This window comes from Haemaphysalis longicornis, unplaced genomic scaffold (assembly GCF_048455015.1).
Source record: "Haemaphysalis longicornis isolate Haplotype H1 unplaced genomic scaffold, Haemaphysalis longicornis Haplotype H1 scaffold_12, whole genome shotgun sequence".
In the NCBI taxonomy this organism is placed as follows: domain Eukaryota; kingdom Metazoa; phylum Arthropoda; class Arachnida; order Ixodida; family Ixodidae; genus Haemaphysalis; species Haemaphysalis longicornis.
The window spans coordinates 33,883,499-33,907,567 of record NW_027526225.1 but is presented as its reverse complement, the minus strand read 5'-3'; the positions used below and the strand labels follow the sequence as shown (position 1 = coordinate 33,907,567).

The 24,069-nt window shown below is 46.8% G+C and overlaps 1 protein-coding gene across 1 annotated transcript in view; it reads left to right on the top strand.

The window, feature by feature from the left end:
• Positions 1–24,069, top strand: part of LOC144161548 (receptor-type tyrosine-protein phosphatase epsilon-like) — a 106,492-nt gene that overhangs the window by 79,073 nt on the left and 3,350 nt on the right. The window contains exons 19-22 of the mRNA XM_077692202.1: positions 1,873–1,972; positions 2,066–2,142; positions 5,270–5,398; positions 14,158–14,286. Of these exons, the coding sequence (XP_077548328.1) occupies positions 1,873–1,972; positions 2,066–2,142; positions 5,270–5,398; positions 14,158–14,286 (435 nt within the window). The remainder of the gene's footprint in view (positions 1–1,872; positions 1,973–2,065; positions 2,143–5,269; positions 5,399–14,157; positions 14,287–24,069) is intronic.

Sequence of the window (24,069 nt, the reverse complement as noted above, 5' to 3'; positions counted from 1 at the left end):
TGCGGGAAGCTTGCAAAATAGTTTGTAAAGTGTTCTTCACAAAGTGCACACGAACGATTTTAGAAAACATTCATGATTGCAACCTGCAACAAATGAGTGCACAATTGAAATATTAAGCAGTTCTATTGAATAAGACAAGAAAGTAGCCATGTAGAAGTGCGTGACGAAAGCTTGGTAGTCTCCTTCTTCATGGTTTCCCAATAATCCGACCAGAGGATGCTTCTAACGTTGTTGCCCATGTTGCGTTAACCATGCCAGCTTCCAGGCATAACTCATTTTCAAAATAATTAAAATGCTTGGGCGATGATGAGTGGCTGGAGGGAGTATTTTAAGAGCGTTGAGGATATGATTGGTCCAAATGCTGCTTGTTTTCCCTGTACATGGCGCCGGCCACAAAGATGATTCCTAACTGCCACACACTGGTACTAGGAGTTTTCACAGGCATTTAAGAGCGCTCCTCCAATACGACTGTTAGCGTCTTTGCGCCAGATTCAATGTTTTTCTTTTTTTTTACATTTAAAAAAAAATCTGTTTTGGCAACGCTATGTCTTGCGAAGATTCGTTCTTTTATTTCTGTTTACTCTCTTATTGTTCAAGAGCTTCTGAAAAAAACAGTGCTACTCATAGTATGTTCTTCTAACTCCTTTCTTTGGTGCTTACAATGCAGAATTAAAACTTTGTCCTGGTGTTACCATGAATTTCTGTTGAGAAATACCGTCATCTGAGGTGCGGGATCCTACAAAACTGCAAAATCTAACACTGATCCTTTCTCATTCTTCCACCAGGAATTACGTTTAAGACCTACTTTTGAATCCGGAAAAAAATACATTGTGCGTCTATTACAGCGAATAGCACCACCCGTTTATGCAAAGAGCCCAATGTCCTATATTTCAAACGGTTGGGCTAAAATTTTCTCCGGCAACAAGATTTCATTTATTGGTCACAGTCTCGGTTAACACTTCCAGGCCTTGTGCTTCGAACTAATATGAAAGCTAGAGTTACCGACAGTACAGAGCGGTACTGCGTGATTCGTTCGCTGGAGAAGGCACGATTTGTAGTTTATATTTGCTTTCGTTGCAGTTTAGGCAGATATTTCGAAACATATGTTGCTGCAACTGATAGAAAGCTGCCCTATAGCCACGATATGGCTCCAGTGGCGTCACGTAAGGCCGCAAAAACAGCGAGAATTAACTTGGAAGGAGCAAGCCCTTTTTGAGCCAGATTAAGGTATTTTTATATGCACAGAGCCTCGGAAGTTGGCTTTGGTCCCACTTTCTGGCTTCGTTATCGAAGTATTCAATTTATGGGTTTGCTGTATCTTAAGAGAATTTAACAGTTTCGAAAAGGTTGACACAAGTGTTGTAGCGGCCTTCAAAAGTGTCTGCATTCTTGCTCATGGTAGACTCAGCTAAGCATTCAATAGATGTGGCTGGAGACCTTTCGGAGAGGCCTTCGTCCAGCAGTGGACACACGCAAGCTGCTGCTGATGATGATGATAATTCTTTCTACACGAGTCTAGTTCTGTTTCCGTACAGTTGGGAACACCGTTACGTAGTGCTGGCAATTGCGCCAGTGGCACAAAGTTCAGCACCATACTGAAATGCTAATTAACGTACCGACCCGTGTCATTCTAAATTTTCGGGGAATAAATTCTTCGTTTTACCAAATCTCTTCAGTACAGCCATTTTGAAACGGGACAAGAGAAGTTTTTTTTCACAATGAAAGGGCCTTGTTAATGTGTCTTATAAAAAGGTCTCTTCTAATTTATCTATCGGCGACTGCCTTCGAATATGTGTAATACTCGTTAGCCACCCCAAATATTGATCTGGTGCGCTGGATCATCGTCAGTTGTAATACCCTTTATTCCCGCAGGAGCTCAGCAGTATATGCGCCTCTCCGGTTCCAGAGAGCTTTAGAAGCGCTCGCGACGCTAACAACACTTGCAAGGATCGATCGTCAAAAATCCTGGCTGGTATGTCACACAAAGCGGGACATCCTTCCAGTCGTGGTTGTGTGAACTGTTTATTGCTAGTCATATTATAAAATTCTGCAACCATTTTTCCAGGGGACAGTCAGAGGCCCCTTTTGAGGGTAACATCTGACGGTTTGAAGACGGACTGCATCAACGCAGTATACGTCGATGTAAGCAACCATTACTTGCATCAGTATGACTTGAAGTGCGCTGTTGAATTAGCTGCGTTGTTTCTAGGAGGCTGTGATTTTCTATATTTTCAACCTCTTTTCTGTTTATATGTGAGGGAAACGAGGTTACGATGTTATTAGCATTTCGAACCCCTTCAAGTCAAAACCATTCTCTTCCAGCTTTGGCATGTGGCGTTTGTTTGCTGAAAACACCAGAGCACACATTAAAGTAGTCACATCGCCCGCCTCCCCCCAATGTTTTTAAATATTGCATAATATTCTTCGAGAAACAATATTTAACGTGGCAGACGTGGCATGTGCTATAGCTGTAATTTGGGTGCAGAAATATTTGCGAACATGACGATTCTTTTATGCCGTGTTCTGCTGGTATACCTTTTTAATGGAAAGTACAGTAATCCCTCGTTATAGCGAAATCGCTTTACTCGAAATATCGCTTTATTCGAAATTACTTCTGGTCCCAACCCAAACGCATGTATTTTAGACCGCATTACTCAAAGCTCAGAAAGAGTACTGCTGTTCGTACTGCGCATACCATGCTTGGTTTAGTTGCACAGCACTACGGGGCTTGGGGTTGTCTCAGACGACACTGGCCGATTGACGCAAGCTAGGGTGTCTTTCGTGACCATATTTGTCGAGCGAGCACTGTTTCAGCGAGCGAATATTTTCTCCCAGAACAAAAACAAGCCAGGTTTAAATACGGTCACAAACAAACCAAACACTTGCCACGGTATGCTGGCGCCGTCTAGGTTCGGGTAACGTTATGAAACGCGGGAACGCACCAGCACTGCTGTACAGGGTGGAGACACCCTTTGAACGGTCCCGTGCCGCCGCAATAGGGCCAACGTGCTCAATGCGTTGTTCTTGTCGTTTCCCACGAGACCTAGCAACTTGATACAGATATTATGATTCAAACTTCGCCAGTAAACCACGTTGCGGCGGTACTTTTAGCGCGGTTTTGAAACAATGACTTGCCTCGGCGGCGAGCGAGCGACCCAAAATGGCAGGGCCAGCGTATACGTGTCTCTACCCTGTACGGAGGATGCGTCAATCAAGGTGCTCTAGGCTGCAGAGCGGTGGGTTCCTGTGATGTCATTGCAGACCCCGAAAACAAACGATTTAGCGGTTGAATAAAAATTTTTACCTAGCTTGAATAATTTTTCAGTGAATAAAGCATCGTTTGTATCCGGACAAGCGCTGGGGCACTATACAACACGAGATCTTTCGTATAAAATAAACTTGCATTTTCTCTTCATTGCTCCTTTAAGATCAAACGCTTTACTTTTTCTCGAGTGGTCGCTTATATCCAAATATCGCTTATAACAAAACATTTCGCTATTCCGCTGACTTCGTTACAACGAGGGACTGCTGTACTAAGAAAATTTTGAATGTTATGCTTACATTTCCTCGCCAGCTTTGATTTCGCGACAAGAAAAACTGATCAGAGCGTCCTACATGAAGGAACCGTGATGCTATTGTCAGTCTTCCCTGCGGGCTTGGGCGCTGAAGTAGTGCAACATGTACAGCATACCCGTTTGTCTTTTATTGCGTAGCATTCTTTTCGTAATACCTCCACAGGCATGACCGTGTAACGCCCTGCATTTCTACAAAAATGCAGATATCGCTGCAGTCCCACCTTTCGTGTAATCGCCATAATAGCGTAACTGGAGAGAACTGGTAGCACAAAATTTTGAAAAACTAACAAGTAAGAAAAATGCATAAAAAGGTACGAAAAATGGCGAACAGTGTAACGTCCTGCATTTCCACAATAATGCAGATTTCGCGAGAGTTCCACCTGCAATCGGTAAAATAGCGTAAATGAATATAATGGGTCCAACCAAACTTTTAAAAACTACAAAAATAAAAAAAACGTAAAAAGACTACAGAAAAGGGCGAAACCTACAACATATGGCATTTCCAGAATAATGCAGATTTTGCGAAAGTTTTATCTGTAATCGTTATAATAGCGTAAATTGAGATAATTCATCGGACAAAATTTAGAAAACTAAAGTATTAAGAAAACTATACCACAATTACGAAACATGCCGAATCGTGTAACGCCTTGCATTTCAACAATGATGCAGATTTAGCGAAAGTTCGACTTCTAATCATTATTATAGCGTGAGTGAGAAAATTGGAAGACTAACTTTTAAACACTAAAAAAAAAATAAGAAAATTATTTAAGACGGATAGCAACGAACCATGGAACGCCCTGCATTTTCCGAATAACGCAGAATTTCTGAATATTCCAAATGTAATCGGTAATCCTTATAATAACGTCAACAGATAAAATTTGTCAAAGAATATTTTGAAACAGAAAAATAATAAAAGATTACAAAATTTTGGAAACAGCAAACCGTATAACGCCTTGCATATCGCAATAATGCAAATTTTGCGAATTTCCCAGTTGTACTCGTTATAATAGCGCAAATGTAGATTATTGGTCGAACGAAATTTCGAAACACAAAGGCATAAGAAAAATAAAAAAAAATATACAAAATGACGAACCGGGAAACGCCCTGCATTTCCACGATAACGCACATTTCGGGAACATTCCGCCTGCAATTTTTATAACAGCATAAATGGAGATAATTGGTTGGACAGGATTTAGAAAAACCAAAAATCTTGGCTTTAAAAAACTCTCTCAAGATAAGCGGCATAAGAATCCTGCGCATTATAGATAAGTTCAAGAATTTCTGCAGAACTTTTTGTCTTTAGGCGAAATATACATAAACAACAAGGTTGCAAGCATTCGTAGAGAAACACGTTTTCAGCAGTGGCAGAAAAAACAGTGAGAAAGGACACGACATCAGGAGCATTGCAGCGGAGCAGAGCTTTCATAAAATAATCCTTGTGGCGTGTGGAGCAATTTTGGTGAACTGACGAAACAATTACTTCTTGATTGTGACACCTTGTAAAACATGCAAATGCGCGTAATACAACATCTTTTGGGTAAGTTACAAGTAGCATTCATATAAATTTCTTCTTTTTACCTTTGAGTCCCCATAATTTCTCATTTTTTCGTAATAAAGCAAGATACCCTGTCTACTTATTTAAGTTTGCTGTTTGTTCTTTTTTGTCATAATAAGTGTATTGTATTCTTTAATAGGGGTACAAGAGGAGCAAGGCATACTTGGTGACGCAAATGCCACTGCTGGAAACCATCGACGACTTCTGGGAGATGCTAGTCGGCAGCGGAGCCGTCACTCTTGTCACGCTTGGGCCCCTTGAAGACGAGGTATGAGTGCCATCAACACATCTATTCATTCAGTGAAAGCTCCTAAACTATAACTTCAATCATTTGAATTTATGTGTAACTTGAACTGAAGCCCTTGGTCCAGCCAAACTTCATAGAATCTATGAGTAGCAAAGCGCGTGTTCAACATTAGGGGTTCCTCCTTGGGTAATGCACACCACGCAGCACCGTGCCGGCGGTTTGGATGAGGGTAAGGGACCAGAGAAACGTTCCCGTCACCTACACGAGAAGTCGCGTCGCCTTCGTTACAAAGAGAATGAAGAGATACGGTAAATCGGTCAAACCTAATTTTGTTTAACCGGACGTTTTGGAAACATTTTCTGCGGAGTACCTCGATGTGGGCGCGAATGCATAGGTATGTCGTGCGCTCACAGATAGGGTCGTATCTGAGGTCACAAGCGTAGAAACCGCACTCCAGATAAATGACCCAAATTTTGCGGCCACTCGAAACGTTATGTCGCGAGGTGGTCCAGCCACCCCCGCCGCCTAACAGAGCGCCGCTAAAACGCACGACCTAATAATATAGATCCTCTCAGAGAAAGACAGCCTCAAAAGTTGAAGTTGTGGCACTGCATTTGTAGGTGGTGTCCAATAGACCCTTCCACGTCTAACAGCCAACTTCGCCAAACTTCGTGAAAAATTGCGCCTAGCACCAGGACTTTTTTCACCCACTCTACGTCTCCAGCTAGGTCGGTGGCAGGTGACCCAAAGCACAGCACTCTACATTTGCCCTTGTTCATCCGGGATCCGGACAGCTCACCATACTCCGAAACAATCCGTATAAACACTCGTTAGCTGTCCTCATCCTGGAAAAAAACGGACACACCGACCGCATTTGCAGATACCTAATGTGGCCTTGACCGGGCTGCGTGAAGCCGCGGATGGAAGGACACGCCGCCACGGGATCCAGAAGGGGGTCCAGGCATTGCCAAATAGGGAGGGAGACAAGGTTCAACCCTGCCTGCTCCAGCGCGTAACTGTGAAGCGCTCACTGAGGCGGCCGTTAACAAGTAGCTGAGCAGTGACGTTCGAGTAAGCTAGCCAAAGGCGAGGTATATACCCTAACGGGTAGCCGTAGATATATAAAACACTGAGCATGTACCGCTGCTCCACCCTATCGACAGCTTTCGTCTGATCAACCGATATGGAACAAACCGAAATGCCGGTTCTCGCCACGAAGTCAAATAGGTCGCGGGTCAGGGCTAAGCAGGAAAAAAACCCCGAAAGCATCTTCCCACGGGGGGAACTCGAGTAAATGCGTCGCAGAGTGGTGGGGGTACCGCGTGAATGTTGCGTAATTGGGTATGGTTTGGGAATGCTTAATTGTTATTTCGTCTTTATTATTCTTCTTTATTGTATGAAGGAGAATCGAAGGCAAGGAGTGTAAAGTTAAAGTCTGTCTTTATTGCTTGGTGCCGTCAAGCAAAGCGTCAAGTCAAGCGAAAGCTAAGCAAAGACGCCCTTGACTGAATTCCGAACGCGCGCTCTGCCGCTTATATACACACCGTCCGCGTTCGAGGGAGAGGAGTACGGGGGAGAGATGTGCATGGGCACACTTCCGTACACAAGCGCGCGAACTTTCCACGCTCCCACCACGCCGTTATCACGTGTACACGCCCTGCCGCCGTTATTGTTGAGCCCTACGCAGCGCACGGGTCGCTACGACGCATGCGCGCACAGACGCGCTCCCCCCCATCGCCGCAGCTGTTGGTGAGAGCGACAGAGCGCACGGGGTACACGCGCTCCTCCCGCACCGCTGCACCTGTTGTTGAGAGTGAGCAGGGTACGGGGGAGAGACGCGCACCTGCGCCTCGACGCGACGCGCATGCGCAGTGAGCGTGTGGATGGCGCCGACAACATCGACCAGCGACATCGCGAGCCTAAAGGCACATTCCCACTGGCGATTTGTCTCGTCGCGCGACGGCGCGAGTCGCGCGATGAGGCCTTGAGGTGGTGTTCGCACTTGCGATGAGCGATGATGCGACTGCGTTCAGCGCAGCTGCTTCCCGACTTGTACATACGACCTCGTTCGTGCGTCAACCATTCGAAGTCAAAGAATACGCGACAAAAGCAGGTCGAAATCAAACGAAAACACATGCTACTAACCTGGAGCAATGCCGAAAGCATTTGCGGGTTGCGGGAGGAGCAGAATAACAAACTCACGAAGGCTCTTTTCAACATATTATTGCACGAAGAAATGCACACGCTTGCTTTCACGCCACAACACCCGCATCACGGCCCACAAATGTCGCTTCTTTTCACAGGCGCAACGTTCTGATGCCTCCGAACTCTACGCGTGTTTACCAGTCGCCGATAGACGAAGAGGCTGCAAGTCAACCTACCGTCTCGCTGTCCACCTAGCTCTGTTTACAATCCATACACGCTTCTCCACACTGATGAGTTCCACGCTATTCGTTGATTAGTGCACGCGTACGCTGAAGCCACTGACCAAAGAACCGATGCACACGGGTAGTTGCTTGCCGGCCCGACCCGGGCGGGTACAGCGATAGCGGGCCAAGCGCCTGGCCGAGCGAGCCAGCGGCGGTGGCGGCGCTCGCCCGCCCGCCCGCAGCGTTTGCATACCGGATGTAAAGAAACGTTTCGTTTCCGGCTACGTCAGCCTACTCCGCGGCCATGATTGGCTTACCGGTTTTGCGGGGCCGTCGCGCGACGAGGGAATTCGGACCCAGAGCGACCTGCTCCGCCGGCGCAAAACTCCGAAAAGCGACGGCCGGCTCGTCGCTTTGCGACGTCGCTTTTCGTCGCGCGACGAGGCGCATCGCCAGTGGGAATGTGCCTTAAGAAATGCTCCGCATTTAAAAAATTGACCGTACCGGCACTCTGCAAGTTTGCGCGCTGCTTAGGATGTGCGAGATACGTGGCTCATTCGGCGGGCTAGAATGGACGCGACAACATTATAATCAGTTTTATAAAATGTGATTGGTCTGTACGCACCTGAGCCCGAATGGTTCCCTCCTGGCTTCGCTATCAGGACGACGTGAAACTCGCGAAAGAATTCGGGTCGCTCTCAACGAAGAAGAAAGTCGTTCACCGTTGCGAGAAGCGCACCTCCAACAACGAAAGAAAATGTCTTGTAAAACCTTGAGGGGCGTCAGGGCACGAAGCTGCCTCGCCGTTTAGAAGTCTGACGCAATCATACAGCTACCCTGTCGAAACCAGCGCGCATAGCCCACTAGCCATGTCATCGGGTACCGATGTCAGCGCTACACAAAACGTCGCTAGGCGTTGCTCAAAGAATTCATCCCGCAACGAGAAAAATGTGCCGTGAAAACCTCACAAATGTTTTCGGAATTAGCGCTTTTGGAGCCTTCCGGCAACATAAGCTGTGGCACTCAGTCCAATCCTGGTACGTCCAGGGAGTCTGCCTCGACGTACCGTAACACGAATGTATCTGACACTTGCCGGCCTCACAACTGGGCACTACTAGCAGTGTGACAGGACTGCAGTAACATGTGTTCATATCGTGCCATCAATACAAATACGTGGTCACATATGGTTAAGGTTAAAATGCCACCCCTTTTCAAAATCCAAAGCCTCCATAGTGTATCGTTGAGCGCAGCAGTGAGACAGCTTTTACGCGCTCGCCCCTCCCGGACTAGCTCCTCGCACCAGCACGACTTTAACTCATCCTACGGTAATGGGTTCCTAGAGTCGCGACGTGCCGGACGAAGCGCTTCCCTTAAGGCGGCTTCACTGACCTTATCGCCGCATCTGCTGTCGTGACATACAGTCACCGAAGTTTAGAGTGGCTAAGACTGGCCTGTCATCAGAGATACGCGAAATGCCCGCAGAAAAGAGAGAACGTTGCAGCGCTCAAGATAGTGGCTGAGGTCCGGGCTAAAAAACAACTCATCCAACCGGCTGCCAGACCGTCCCCTCTCCCGCGTGGTGACAAATCTTTGGCCATGCCGCTGTCCCCACGCGTCGCTGAGTTGGAACGGGCTTTCAAGATAGGTTTTACCTATCCATTACGCCTACATAGGTTTTACCCTGTCCAGGACCACACACATCTCGCAGGGGATTGAGAACACAGTTAAAGTCCCCTTCTAAAAACCTGGGGTTGGGCTACAACATGAATGCATCTAAAGATATGAAAAACGCTGAGGAATCGGAGTGCCGCGCTGGTGCATAAACAGCCATGGCTCGCACATGACGATTGAAGAGCAGAAAAGCTACTGCCAGCAGCATGCGCCCTCCAAACCGAACGTGCAGTGAGCCTTGCGTGGTAGGCTGTCTCGCAAGAAAAAAACCCCTTCATCCGAAGCTGCCCGATAAGTAAATGCGAAAAGCGCCTGTACTGAAAAACGCTTGCGAAAAACCAACACATCCGCGCTAAGCGGAAACTACCCTCGTGCAAGAAGAGAACGTCCACATTTTGCGGACGTGGATAATGCATAATCTCGCGCCGTTTTTCCAAGCGGCGAACACCGTGGGCATTCAGTCAAATAAAATGCACAATCATGATGGTGGTATAAATGCGCTAGTTAATGTTGATGCTCCCACCTCCATTTCGCTTTCCTCAGAGGACATCTCAACACACAAAGTCTTGTTGTCATCCGCATTACCTGAGTCCACGGAGGAAGGCGGCAAACTCCGCTTGGATGCGTCTCGCCAATCCAGAAGGAATGGCGAGCAGAGTAGGTCGGCAACCTGGCTGATAGGATTGACCACACGGGGATCGTTGATCTTCGCCAGGAGGGAGAACACTGGAGCTGGGCGTACGGAGGCCAGCCGCAGGCGGCTTGGGTGCAAGACGATAATGATTCGCCGTTGTCTTAACGCTCGGGCCGGGCTTGGTTTGCTCCTTTCGGCTGCTGTGCGAGCCGCTCTAGATTCCAAAAAGAACGGTGTTTTTGACCGACTCACGGCCTTTCTCGCACTGAGGCTGCTCTGCGATGTCGCTGCACTCGGTAGAGCAGAGGCTCGTGAAGAGGGAAGTGCCAGTCGAATAACGATGAAGTGACCAGCCAAAGACGTGCAATCGCCTCCTCTGACAGTGGCGTGGAGATTCGACATCCATCTCTTGGCTGTCGCTCGAAGATTCTTCGATCGTCGTGGCGACGCCTGGAGCAGTGTTCCCCCTTGACGTCTCCGCCGGCTGACTCGAAGAGGCCCAGGGTAGTTCGGGAAATTCGCTTGCGCTTTCGAGAGCATCAATACTTCCGTCTTAGAGCTCTCCCGGCTGGCTGGGGGGTGCACGGGGTAGTTCAGACAATTCACTTGCGGTCTCGAGAACGTGCTCACTGGGGGGAGTACAAGGTGTCTCGGAGAAATTGATTGCACTGTCCGCATCAGACCGCGACCGGAGGCAGTCGGCGTTTGCATGGTTGCCCTTGCAGTGGCAACACTTGCCGTTACAGACGGCTTCCCCGTGACGGTACTCCCAGCAGTGGCCGCACCAGGGTGTCTTGCAGCCGCTGAGTTTGTAGCCGCTCTGACCGCAGCGAACGCATCCCCGTCGCACACCTTTATATTCAAACTGGGCCTGTAACCCTCGCATATTTATGAATTTAGGAACCGCCTTGGTCATGTCCGCCTTCGCAAGTCGCATGTCGGTCTTGATATGCTGGAGACTCCTCCACATCGGCTGGCTGACGTTCACGACCTTTCCATACGGTCTCACTAAGGCCGCGAGAGCAACGCTGCTAACGACGGAATAAAAGCGGGATACTATCACGTAGAAAACCTGTGTGCCCATGCAGGCCACAGGAAATGAAGCACCGTTCACAAGGGCGGCTCCTTTTCCTGCGACCTTGCGAGCAGCAGCAGCCGTAGCAGCCAATGCGCAGTACTTGAAACCACCCATGTGCAAGAGGGTGTTCAGGCTATAACGGCGTACCATTTCCTCGGGGCCTTACATCAGATCATCTATGGTGACTTTCTTTGGGGCTGTGAAATAGAAGACATGAGTCTTGGTCGGGGCTGAAAAAACCTCTCAGGACGCCAAGATAACGTGTCTATAAATATCCAAGAGGCGGGTAAGTCGTCACCAGGGTAGATGACGTCCTTAGGGGGGGGGGGGGCACACCAACGCACAAACGTAGTGCTGCCCCGCCGGAAAATAAAGTCCTTGACACAATTCAGCTTTTCAGGAATTTCAGCAACCCACCAGACTCTGTCTCTATTTCTGTAACTCGATTCAGCCACTAGGCCGAAGTGAAAAAGAAGCTGCGCAATAGTATTATATACCCACAGCCTAATCTGAAGGTGTCAATGTTCACACCAGTCAAATTTCTTGAACAAGAACAGGGCATTAAGCAAATATCAGGCAGAAAATCAATACATAAGTGATATGTTCAGCATTCCTTTATTAAACATTTCATGGATGCTTGATTTTTGCAACAGCGAATGTAATACTAGATCAACTGCAGAACACCATCCCCTGCTGTTGCCCGCGCTACTATAGCTCCTGGAGGCATTTAAGAAATGAAATGGCAACAACCACGAAGGTCTCCACTTGATAGGTTCCACGTCCCGCTTATAAAGCTCGTGGAGTAGAACATGGTTCTATAAACGTTTTAGTAGGGTGCGTCGATTCACGCTCGTCTCCGCCATACGGCAGGGCTGGCAACGAGTCACCCCTACACGGCGCAGTGGAACGCGATAAATTTAAAATGCCTTGAGCTTACCTCTAGCGTGTTTATCTTGAGAGGAACGAGATGGTAGAGGAACAGCATATCAGGTGAACTGGAACGAGAAGGGACGCATGTACTTGGCAGTGCACCAGTTGACTATCGTCTTTTGTGGACATCTGCAATGAAAGGAGGAGATACGTCGCCCTTTTTGTTTCATGCTTCAACGCTGCCCAGTTAGCGCTGTGCTTAGTGCATTCAGCGGCTGCTCTTACGATTCTGGTGCAAATACGCGCGAAATCAGCTTCTTTAAAAAGCGCAGCTTTTAAGCAATTAGCTCTACCAAGGAGCGTTACCAGGAAACTCTAATCATAGGCGCAGTCGAGAAGTTGAAAATGCTTTGCCAAAAAGTATGAGGAACAGTGGCGAAGAGGCAAGAAGCCCGTTAGCAGGGTTAGGGAGTGCGCGCTCGAGACAAAGTATGGTTAGGGAGGTCTCTGAAATCGAACCCGGGACCTTAACGCCGTAAAAACGGCGACCTAGCCAGAGGACCACCCAAAGGTTCATGGGGTACGGGGGTAGCTGGGGCGTAAAAAAAACATGCGGGGCCAATAGGACAGAAAAAACGGTTTTGGCGCGCAATGTGCAGCACTTACGAGGAAAAAAGTCTAGATAAGAATTTTCACAAGTAGTACAGCCATTCTGTCTCGCTTTCCCACGCCGCCTCAATTCGTGACTGGAAGGCAAATGCACACATCGATTTGTGGATATGGAAATAAATTATAAAAAGACGATAAAGGCGATAACCTAACCCCAAAACTAAGCACAAAAAAAAGCAACTAAAAGACCGCCGCCGCATGAAAAATAAGTAGACGAACCAGGAGAAAGAACGCTTCCCGTGAACAGAATCTATCCTGGCTCCTTCAAGCTAGGCTTCTATGCGATTGAGTTCGTGGCGTGACCTCTCGCGTGTTGTTCGCCTCGTCAGTTTACGCGCGCTCGCGCCTAAAGTAAGGAGCACAGACGGCGAGTGGGTGCTACAGACGCCGAGTACGCGAAGCCGGTTTACACGGACTCTAGCACTTGATAAGGCGGTCCACTTTGGGAGAGATGTCAAAGCCCGCAGGAAGAATTTTCCCGGCCTGCCAGGTATGGAGAACTTTCACACGCAAGTTCGCAAATCCATGTGATGTGCAACAGCCCGGACTCCTACAAATGGAGAGGTGCCGATAGCTCTCCTGTTTCTCCAGCCGTGCACCCCTGATGCGAACTGGGCCATTTTTTTTTCTTCACAGCGGTGGCCATTCAGGTGCCTTTTGTCTTGTCATCGATGACACATATGGTGAATATTTTCCCGTTTGATAAGACACCTTGTGCTTCCCCTTAATAGCTTTACCTAGAGTAGCTCATCGACGTCGTTCTAGTTAGTTCCTTAAAACTGTAGCCACAGGACCTGTTCTGGCTCGGCCGTATCCTCTCAGAAAATGAATGACTTGTTTAAATAGGCTTTCGTGGCAATATGTCGATACTAGTCATCAAAATTCTAAACCAATCACTACGAAACCATGTGTACTTACGGCCAGTAGTAAAGAGTAAGAAAACGTATATGCTACTAGCAGAAATGCATACATATATACGAACATTCATAGAAAATTACTCAACTAGGTGCATGGGTACACTCACACATTACACATATTACACATTGCACACATTCACACACATGCATACACGCTTACATGCAGGCCCGTATACATGCATACATATATACATGCTCGCACGCACACATTATGTGGTTGAACATGCCGACGCTGCACTGGCGATAAGGTGCGCTGTAGCGGAGGACTTCGGAATAATTTTTACCTTCTGGGGATCTTTAACGCGCGCCGAAATCTCAAACAAACGGCCGTTTTCGCCTTTCGCCTCCTTCAGTAAAACGGCCGCCACGGCCGGGAATCGAACCCAAGTCCTTTGGCTCACCTACAAAGCGCCTTATTCACTGAGCCGAAGCGCTGTATCTATACATACACACAAACACTCGCCCATATATTTGTTGAGGAGGGGGGCGTGTGGAATAATGTGGCTTTTTTTTTTCATTCGCCGTGTTTGATGCTCGTAAGTTTTGCTTTTTAACAATGATTCCTCCCACAGGCGGTGACACCAATATTCTGGCCTGATCTCAAGTGCGCGGCGGCGTACGGGGACGTGACTGTGGAGCAGAAGAGCACACAAGACTTCCAGGGTCTTGTCGTCCGTACCTTCCTGTTGACCCAAAGCTCGGTGCGAAAGTTTTTTTTTTGCTTTGCAATACTCGTCTCAGCACCGCTTAGAGACCACGTAGAGATCACTTGTGGTTCACAACTGGGAGAAATTCCTAATGCTTAAAAATCAATATTGTGTACTTCATTGACCTGCTTATGTTATCTGAAACCACCTAACGTTAGTTTACATGGGAGCAATCGTGCGAGTACTTCAGCCTAATAAAGTTCTCCCTTCATTACTAGCATCGAAAAGCCTCGAGAGCAGCCCACCATGGTAGATAATGAAGTTAGGTGCCTTGAAATATGCAAGAAGAAGACAAAGTAGAAAAAAAAGCCCTCACCCTTTTCATTTATGTGCCATCTATGACTGCCGTGGCACACAATTTGGCGGTCGTATGTTCATAGTTATATCCATGACTGTGCAAGGAGCTTGGCACAAGATGTTGCGAAACATTTCAGTGCTTCTTTTTGTTCGTGAAGGTTGGTGTTAACTTCGGGCACCTCACCTATTATTAATGCCGCCCGGAAGCTAGGTATGGTTCAATGGGCATAGCGTGTTTACATGTATTGTGTTTGTTTTCCCGAAGGCCGAGCTCAGTTGGGCGCTACGGGCTTAAGGAGAAACCGGGGAGGCTGCTTTGTTATTCGCCGCGCTTTTGTGTCCACCCGACGAGCGTGCTCGGATACGACGCTTACAAACGCGTCGGTCACGCCATTAAGGTTGAAAGCGGTGTTATATTTCGAAGGATTTCGTTGCGTTTGTTTGAGAAGCCAGCAGAGGAGGACCATTGACGTTTTAACGACCGCGAATACCGCCACGAGAATCCCGAAGAGGACGGGAGCTGAAGGTCGATCAAGGGGTCATACCTCCGGTCAAACATAGGAAAAGGTCCCTAGACGTGCTGTTTGTGACAGTTGCACCGCTCAATGTTACTGGGCGAAGTTTCAGTTCCCCACACGTCTGAACCTGGCGACTCGGAGGTTGTCATGCGTTAATAGGTAGGCGACCAGGCTTTGTTAGGCCCTCCACGTCTCTACAAAGCAAAGGAATTCTCGCGGCGCGGAGCGATAACATACGCGGGCACGGTATGACAATACTTTGAGACGGGCCGCCTGAGAGGCGAGTCAGGTCGTTAGGTCTGCTTTTAGTTGGTTGGTTTTAATTTCTGTTATATTTTTGTTTTGCCGAATACCTTAAGGCTTCTGTATGAGACTGAGAGAGGTGGGTCACGTGACTATTTTGAACCCACCTAGCTTTGTCACAATGACCAATCAGTGGCCTAGTGTGGGCTAATCAGTGAGCCATCCTCACTCCCAAGTTGTTATGTCCCTTTTGTGGGCGGGGTTTTGTTGGGAAAACCCATGAGTTTGAGGTTTTTGAAATTAAAAGAAAGGGGGAAAGAAAGACAGGAGATTAGAGGGCGAGAGTGGAGAGCTCCCACTCGACGTGGGCCTTGCCCGACCTCTTGTTTGCGATCATGAGCCATGAGTTGTAAATACGTAGTGTTAGGTGTACATATTGTACATTTTGAGTTTACTGGGAGTAGACCATCGTCGGCTATGTGCCATCGGCCAAGGAACCAGCAATCGTCGTTTCATCAGATCACCTCATCGGATCATTGCTTCGATCATCAACCTTGTCGACCTATCACACTTTGAATGTTAACTGTTGGGTACCTAGGAGAAGCAATCTCCGAAAAAATGTATCGCAACGTCGGAAAAAGCGCAAGAAATTGGCGATCAGGTAGACACATTTCAGCAAACACTCCACAGATATGACCTTGTCTACAACCACTTCAGTGGCTTGAAGAAAAACTAAAACCTGGTTTTATTAAGCTTCACTCTTGAGCGATTGATGTATTGAAGATATATTCACAAATATTTCACTGCAGCGCAGCACAACATCAGAGTTACGTAATACCTGTGAAAATACACCCTCGTTGTCTGTCTATTAACTGAGCATTACCCCACACGTGATACTACTAAACAGCACTAGAGGCAGCACTACAACTGCACAGTCATGCGGTTTTTAGGGGCTTGGTTCCGCAACTGCCAAGCACACAAAAACACCGTGTGGCGTTACACGTATCTCGCAGGAAATTGGCTGGTGAGAAACAACGGCTCAATCTCTTTTACTGATGATAAAGATAAGTTTATTGGGAGTATGCGATAAAATATACAACTGTTATCAATCATTGTAATGCACTGAAGCTCTATGTTTTCTTCGTTGCTCCATTCAGAGGACGTTTACGTGCAGCAAATGTTATAGTCATGATTCGGCTATTCCTAAGGGTTAATCTAATTTGTGCAGAATTCATTGAATTTTAGGAAATTCGTCACCAGGCATTACATCCAAAGATGTACGTTTGTACAGGTTTCCCCGACAACGTCCAAGAAGGCGTAGGTAGATTTTAACATATGTGACTACTGGGATTTGGGTATACCTGTATTCAATATGGTATCAGTGATAGTATTCAGCTCATCCACCAAAATGGCTTCCGATGTGTTTTTGACCACTTAAGAATGTCAATGCCACTTAATACCCATTCCAAGAAAAATTTTCTTTTATTACCAGTGGCAAAATAAAGAGATGAAAACATTCGACATTTTGCATTAAATGTTTGTTTTCCTCACTAGCACATTTACTGAAATTTTAAGGCACGTGTAAATGCCTACAGTGCCTAAATTATGGGCTGCGGTAGGCGTAGGAGAGTATATGACCTTTGTCGAAAATATTTTCCTAAAGGCTATGACTGCGACGAACACGCCGCAAAGGCTTTTTGGAAACGCAGTCAACCGCTGCCCAAACTACCGTTCGTAGGCGTGGGACCGTCAGAAAAAGCGGTATTCTGACAAATACCCACCAACACAACTATCCCTGCTATGTTACCACGAACTCTTCTTGGAGTAGAATTTATTTAAATAGTCTACTGCAAATTGTGTTGGAGCAGCCCAAGTGTCTAAGGTTTATACTTGCGCTCGAATGGTTCCAATTGTGGAAAAAGGACCTTTTATGCTTAAAAGGCCTCTACATTAAACCCATGTGGTCGCCTGGTTCAAGTGGCATGTCATTTCTTCACCCGTAAATTGTGCAGGAGACGTCTTCCACAACCATACGGTCCTCTAGCATACCATTCAGTTTTATTTGTGACTTCTTCGTAGTTGCTCAGAAAAGCACGTTTGCCCCCAGCTGCTCCTTGTTTACACCAGTCCATAATGATAAGCGTCCTCAAACTATAGTTACGGGGTGACAAGGCGCATGGTGTGAACCATGTAAGAAGCTAACGATAATATACATGGCAGCCATGGTTGCAGAAACGGCGGGGTTATGCCGCATGTAGTTCATCTTCGTTTTCGGAGTGGTGTCTGGAAGGCGCAGTGCTCCACTGGTTTCTTTCTTCTCGAAGGCGACCACCACGTTTGAGGCCGCAGTCCAAGACCGGCTGCTGTAAAGATAACAGACAAGATGGAAACTATGAGTTCCTATGCTCATGCGGCCACGGATGAAGATGATGAGCTGCATGCCACGTGGCCAGAGTACAGTGACGCCCACCTTGGCTGAAAAGAGGCGCTGCAAATTTGGGGCCGCACCACATGAGGGGGAGGGGTGGGGCTTGAAAATGGTCTCAGCTGGTCACGGCCCCTCATGTCTTCATTCTCGTCGGTCACAGACTGGGGTCACTTGGCTCGGGGCATCGACGTGCTAGATCGGCTAATGGCGGGGCTGTCCACGTAGTCTCAGCCTTACCTTCGGTACCACGACGTTGCGGAGCTGGTCCGAAAGGAACCAAGCATGTTACGCCGCTGCGGGACGCTGCACATGAAGCTACGAACCACGATTTTATAGGCAGCCAATGCTGCAGTAAAACCGGGGTTGCGCCACGTGCGACTCATCTTCTTCAGAGTCGACACTGCAGATTTCTTGATTGGCGTACCAATATTCCATTTGGGAAAGTTCATAAAGTTAAGATGAGACATTTTAAATTTAAGCAAAGTTGTAACTCCAGGTCAAGTATTTGAAAGGCCTCGTTCCATCAATTTGGCCTTCAATTTCAGCCAACGCCAAGAGCGATAAGTGAAAAAGTGCCAGCTCCGACTAAGTCAAGTCAGCGCCTGTTACGCTCGTGAAGTGAAAGCGTCAAATCGCTCATTCGTTCGGAAGGGATGGGGTGGGGAGCACTCGATAGAAGAATTAGAATAATCTAGCTCTTCCAGGTGAAGGCAGTGACTTCTGCGCTTACGCAGTGAAAGCACCTTATTCCTCCTTACTCTTAAAGAAAGGGTGGAGAGGCGGCCCGGACAAAAGGGTTAATGGTGCGTGCGGTCTGAATACATTGTGCTCCTCTTTTGTGTCACTTCGATGCTGTGTGCTAAAGAAGATACCCTTTCATCTTCTTTCCCACACAGTTGCTAATTTTCTGTTGTTGGTGAATACAGAGTATTAAAAAGCAGCGCTTTAGTTAGATGCTCCTTTTTTGGGTGGCTTCTTTGTTATTGTACGGGGTGTTAATATTTATTTCCAGTGACCGGGACGTTCTATTTCGTTCTTCCAGGGGCCACCCCGTATCCTAAAGCAGTTTCACTCCCAGTCCTGGCCGACGCATCCGAGTGTGCCCAGCTCGGCGGAAGTTGTCTTGGAGCTCCTCGAGCATGTACAGCGCTGGCAGGCGCAAGCGGAAGGAACACCTGTCGTAGTGCAGTGTCTGTAAGTTTGCAAACTCCTCGCAGGAATTGCGTTTATGGCGTTATATTTAAAAAAACGCAGGATGCACCGCAGTGACTCCTGCAACTGACTTTCTCAGGAATTTTTAAAGAATACCTCAGACGGCTCTACTTTGCTGTAGTGTAAAAATTCCTTACAAGTTCACCTTTTTACGGGCATCAACCTTTTTTTCTGAGAAAAAGCTTTTAGTCTACCTTTAAAGCTCTGCCAGGCAAATGTTTTTGGAGTTAACAATAAAAAAAGAAAGACGAGACAGAGAAAGAATCTCAAGTAGGCGGGACGACTGCTCATACAGTGAGTTGTTTAGTTTCTTCTACTAGGAGCCACATTTTTTGCCTGAACGATTCTCACTTCTATTAAATCAAAAACGTTTACGTTGGACAAATGGCGTCCTGTGCAAAAAATACTAAATTTCCCCCTAGACTCGTTGGTCGATCGAAAAGCAATGATAAGATCTCTGGACACTCGCGCGTTCGGAAAACTAGGGTTCCATCGTGTCAAAATATATATTTGAAATTCGAGAAAAAGGAACGCTTTTAAGTGAGGCAATACACGCATCGATCATGAGGAAGGGGAAAATTTTTATGCATTTATTTTGTTTGCACATGCGTTCACATAGTGCGCACAAAATCGTCGCATCGGTTCGTTCTTTCTTTGCTATTTCTGTGTTTGAAGGTGTGATGATTAATGGTACAAACGTTCAGTGAAAACTGGACGCACGTTTAGCCTTCCCGGTATTCTAGACTCTCTTTATGAAGGGGTAGTAATTTTATTGCAAATCTTTCAATTCCTGTTTTCCTTTTTAAGTCATGATTTTAAATCGTGACTTAAACTACATCGCATTCACCCCACCAAACCTTGTTCAGTAAAACCGTCGAGCCATCATTCCATTTGCTAATTGTTCTGTTGTATTCCGGAAAGCGCTGTATTCACTCCAATCAAAGTTAAGTATGTCAAGTAGACATGTCTTCAAAAACATTAGGCACTGATCAATATAACATTCAAATCAAAATCTCTCGGCAGCAGCCAGAGGAGCAACAGATCGCTTTTGATGGATAAAAATTGGAATAAATTTCACACCATAGTGCCTCTTTTAACTACAGATGACCCCAGATACTTGAATTCGTTAAAATGTGAACATTTTCTCGCTGAAATCAGATATATTGACGCCATAAACCTAAAGACCTCTGGCTCACATGAATCCCTGGCTGAAGAACGTTATATTAAGCCCCCCCCCCCCCCCCCCCCGGGAAGCGATAACCTGAGTAACCGTAGCAAGGACGACGGTTACTCAGCGCGAGGCAGACACGGGACGAGAAAAGACATGAGACGAAGGCAAGCGCTAACTCCCAACTAAGCTGATTTCGAGAAGCAAACGACGCCCCAAAACAGTGAAAAAGTACACAAAATCTACAAGAGATAACACACTTGCCATGCGCGAACATTCCATGGCCTCAATAATTTCAACTCTTTATCGCAAAGAACGAGGGAGGGGCAGGTAACACATTCCGTCTCACTCTACAATCTTTTCCGCTTTGATGATTTCGAACCTGCGTGCTTTTGCTTTTCCCTGTCACAAAACATTTTTGTATATCCGCCTTACAACCCTTTAGAACCCACTTGCTGCAGTGCAGTGCGAGGAAACCATCACGACTATTCATGACATTCCGTGCGTGTTCGCGGAGCCTATCATTTAAACCGCGACCGGTCTGTCCTACATACTGCTTACCACAAGAGAGAGGGATCTGGTACACCACATTTTCTGCACACGACAGGAAAAGGCTTTTGTGCTTCTTGGCACATGCTCGGTTTTACTTTTGCAATATTTCATCTTGAATAATGTGGCCAGTTCTTTAGGGGCTTAAAACACAGTGCTTTTACACTGGGGCGTGCTTCGATGTTTTTAGGTTGTCTGATAAGCCATGAATATACGGAACCACGGCGCATATAAACAGGGGTAAGGACGTTTATTGTGGGTGAGATTGTTTTGATGTATTCATCTTGACCAAAGCTTCCGCTACCGATATCTGTGTGTGCGTGGGATAAACAGCGTTCGAGAGCCTCAAAGACTGCTGGTTTAAACTACTGATCAGTAGGTGGGGCACTACTTATGTAGGGCATTGCGGATGTAGTGTACAAGATCTCTCTCTCTTGTGGTAAGCAGTATGTAGGACAGACTGGTCGCTTTTTAAATGATAGGCTCCGCGAACACGCACGCAATGTGATGAATAGTAGTGATAGTTTCCTCGCACTGCACGGAAGCCCGTGTCTGCTAAATGGTTGTAAGCCGGATTTTGAAAAATGTTTGGTGATAAGGAAAAGCAAAAGCAGGCTCACGCTCGAAATCATCGAAGCGGAAAATATTTGTAGAGTGGGGCCGGAATGTGTCCGTTCCCCCTCCTTCGCTGTTTGTGATAAGGAGTTGGAATTCCTGAGTGTATAGAATGTTCGAGCATGGCAAGTGTGTTATCTCTAGATGATTTTGTTTATTTTGCACTGTTTTGGGGAGCGGTATATATTTGTTTGCTTCTCGAAATAAACTTTGTTGGAAGTTAGCGCTCGTCCTCATCTCATCTCTTATCTCGTCCTGTGTCTGCCTCCCGCTTAGCATAAAATAACGTAGCAAGGAATCGCTCCTGCCTGTAGATATCAGGGGGACTTCACATAATGTTACAAACTCAGCTACATGTCGAGGCTCCGTTTCTACTACCTTTCGAAGATGCGTGTCTCAACATGTGGCTCTGAATTTCTCTGACCGCAATGCAAGAGCCGGCATTCGACACCTCACTTGTAATAATTCTGGACTTTAAAGCAAATGACCACTGCAAGCCTCGGTTATATCCCGTCTACTAATTTTTGTTGTTGTAGAACACATACTGCTCGGCGTGCTTCAGATTCCACGTTTCAACGCGGCTATGTGCGCCGATGATTACCCTTTGTGAGTTTCTACTAGGTCCACAGGAGAGTAACAGAACATCGTTGAAGAAGCAATTCTAGTAGCCCTAAAATGGCCACAGCACTGTGGTGTGCCATGTGTTCTTCACAAATCCGCCCCACTAACACTGTTCAGACCGTCTGAATAAGAAATGCTCAAGCAATTGAGCATCCTTAAATATGCGGCAAGCCGGCCCCCAAGTCCTTCACCTAAACACCCAAAAAAAGAAGGACCGGACGAACAAACTACGCTACCACTGGAAAAGAGACTCTTGCCATTACGTCAGCCAATCTGAATATCCCTGCCGGGTATTCAGGGTACAGGGTATTAGGCTCGCGCACAAGACGTGCTTTCAAGAATGACTTATGGTTCACTAAAGCTTGCACTGCAACCTGCAGAGACAGAAGAGGTGAACTTAATGGCATGGTAGGCAGCAAATCAGCATGAAAACGTTCACACGAAGACCTGCGCTCTCCCGACAAGAAAAATCCGGGCCGGTGGGCTGTATCTAGCATCAGGCTCTATTTTCGCTAGTTGTTGTATCTTTCTCTTCCCCTTTGCTTTTCTTATGGACCTAGTAGTTTTTCTTACCGCAACACCGAATTGTATTCTTCGCTTTTTCTAACAAATGTTTATTCGATCAATCAATCAATCAATGAAAGAATACCAAATACTTCACTTTATTTCACGAACAATAGGGAAATGCGTTGCTTTGAGCATTCTTTAACTTATGGTTCTGTCCTTTCGGCCTTCAGGCATTTTGTATACACGTCATTGAACACAAAGAAACGAGATTTTCGTCCGACTTTCCCTTCTAATAGTTTCCACTAGAGAGGCTCCTCACTTCCTTCAAAGGAAGTATGGCGACATTTAAACAAGGAGCAGAATTCCGTACGTGGCTGGACAGAAATATAAGTGCACAACTGCTCCAACGAGCATCCTACCGCTTTGTACGCGCACAGGGCCACAACCGGCCTTATAAACAACGACCCGCCCATAGCAGCCGGCAACGATTGGTAACTAGCGTGCGGAAAAATGTCTGTGTATAGAAGGCGCGCTCCGTAACTGGAGCTAAATTTTATCTGGATCCTCAGCAGCTTGGCTTCATTGGCATTGGGGGCTAGAAATTATGGAATATTTAGCCGTCGTACCAACCAACACCGATCGTATCGCTTGGTACCCAAAATACGTAACAGCATCGAGAATTTACTGTTCAGTCGAGCCGCGCTTCCTAGCTATGCAAACTTCTGCTTATACAAGCAAATCACGCTGCAACCGAACCCGCATGTCCCACTGGCAGTCCCTAGCTGCCAGCATTTCCGTTCATTTAAACATTCGAAAACTATCAACCTGGGCTTTACGTCGCGAAACTTTTTTTTACGTTAAGCTGATTTATGCACGAGCAAAAGCTTACACGTAGTGCCTTGAATTGTGTAAAAGAGCTCCAACCGTGCCAATGTGTCCGTGGTAGTGCCAAAACCCTCACGCGAAGGCATTTGTTTTAACAAACGGGGCACTAAACAACGCCAACCTTTTCAGTGGCTGCTTCTTTTTCACCATAACTGGAGTCACACTTGTAGGAACTTCCTCGGGGTGGCTCAACCCGACAAATACCCCGGTTGGCATAACAGCCGCCCCTCGTATATAGCTGCTTTGAAAACCACACTTATCTTACGATCTTTTTCGTAGGCCACTTGCACGTAACAAAGCGATGGAAACGTGGTAAAAATGGCAGCATCTCAACTGTGTGGATGATGGCGAGGGAGCAGACTACGGGGATTCAAAATGACATCGAATTTCCGCCCCGAGTGAAATCCCATTCGCGCCCTGACCGTCATTTGGTTTGGAGCCGTGAGTTGCAGTTTGAATATTCCCTAAAAGCAACTGCAACTCACGGCTCAAAACGAATTTCGCTTGATTTTCGCTTGATGGTAGTGTGCGCACGGTTGGACGCGGACGGACATAGGAAGCTCCTGAGGTACTCCGCACCATTACAGGCGATGAAGTAAGCCTTTTGGCTATCGGTTACTAACTCACGTTCGCAGCCTAATGGGTAAGACGACTGACACTAACTCTGTTTGGTCTTCTAGACACCGGCTCAAATTTTGCTGGCGCCTGTGTAATTTTCCCAAGTGCAAATGCTT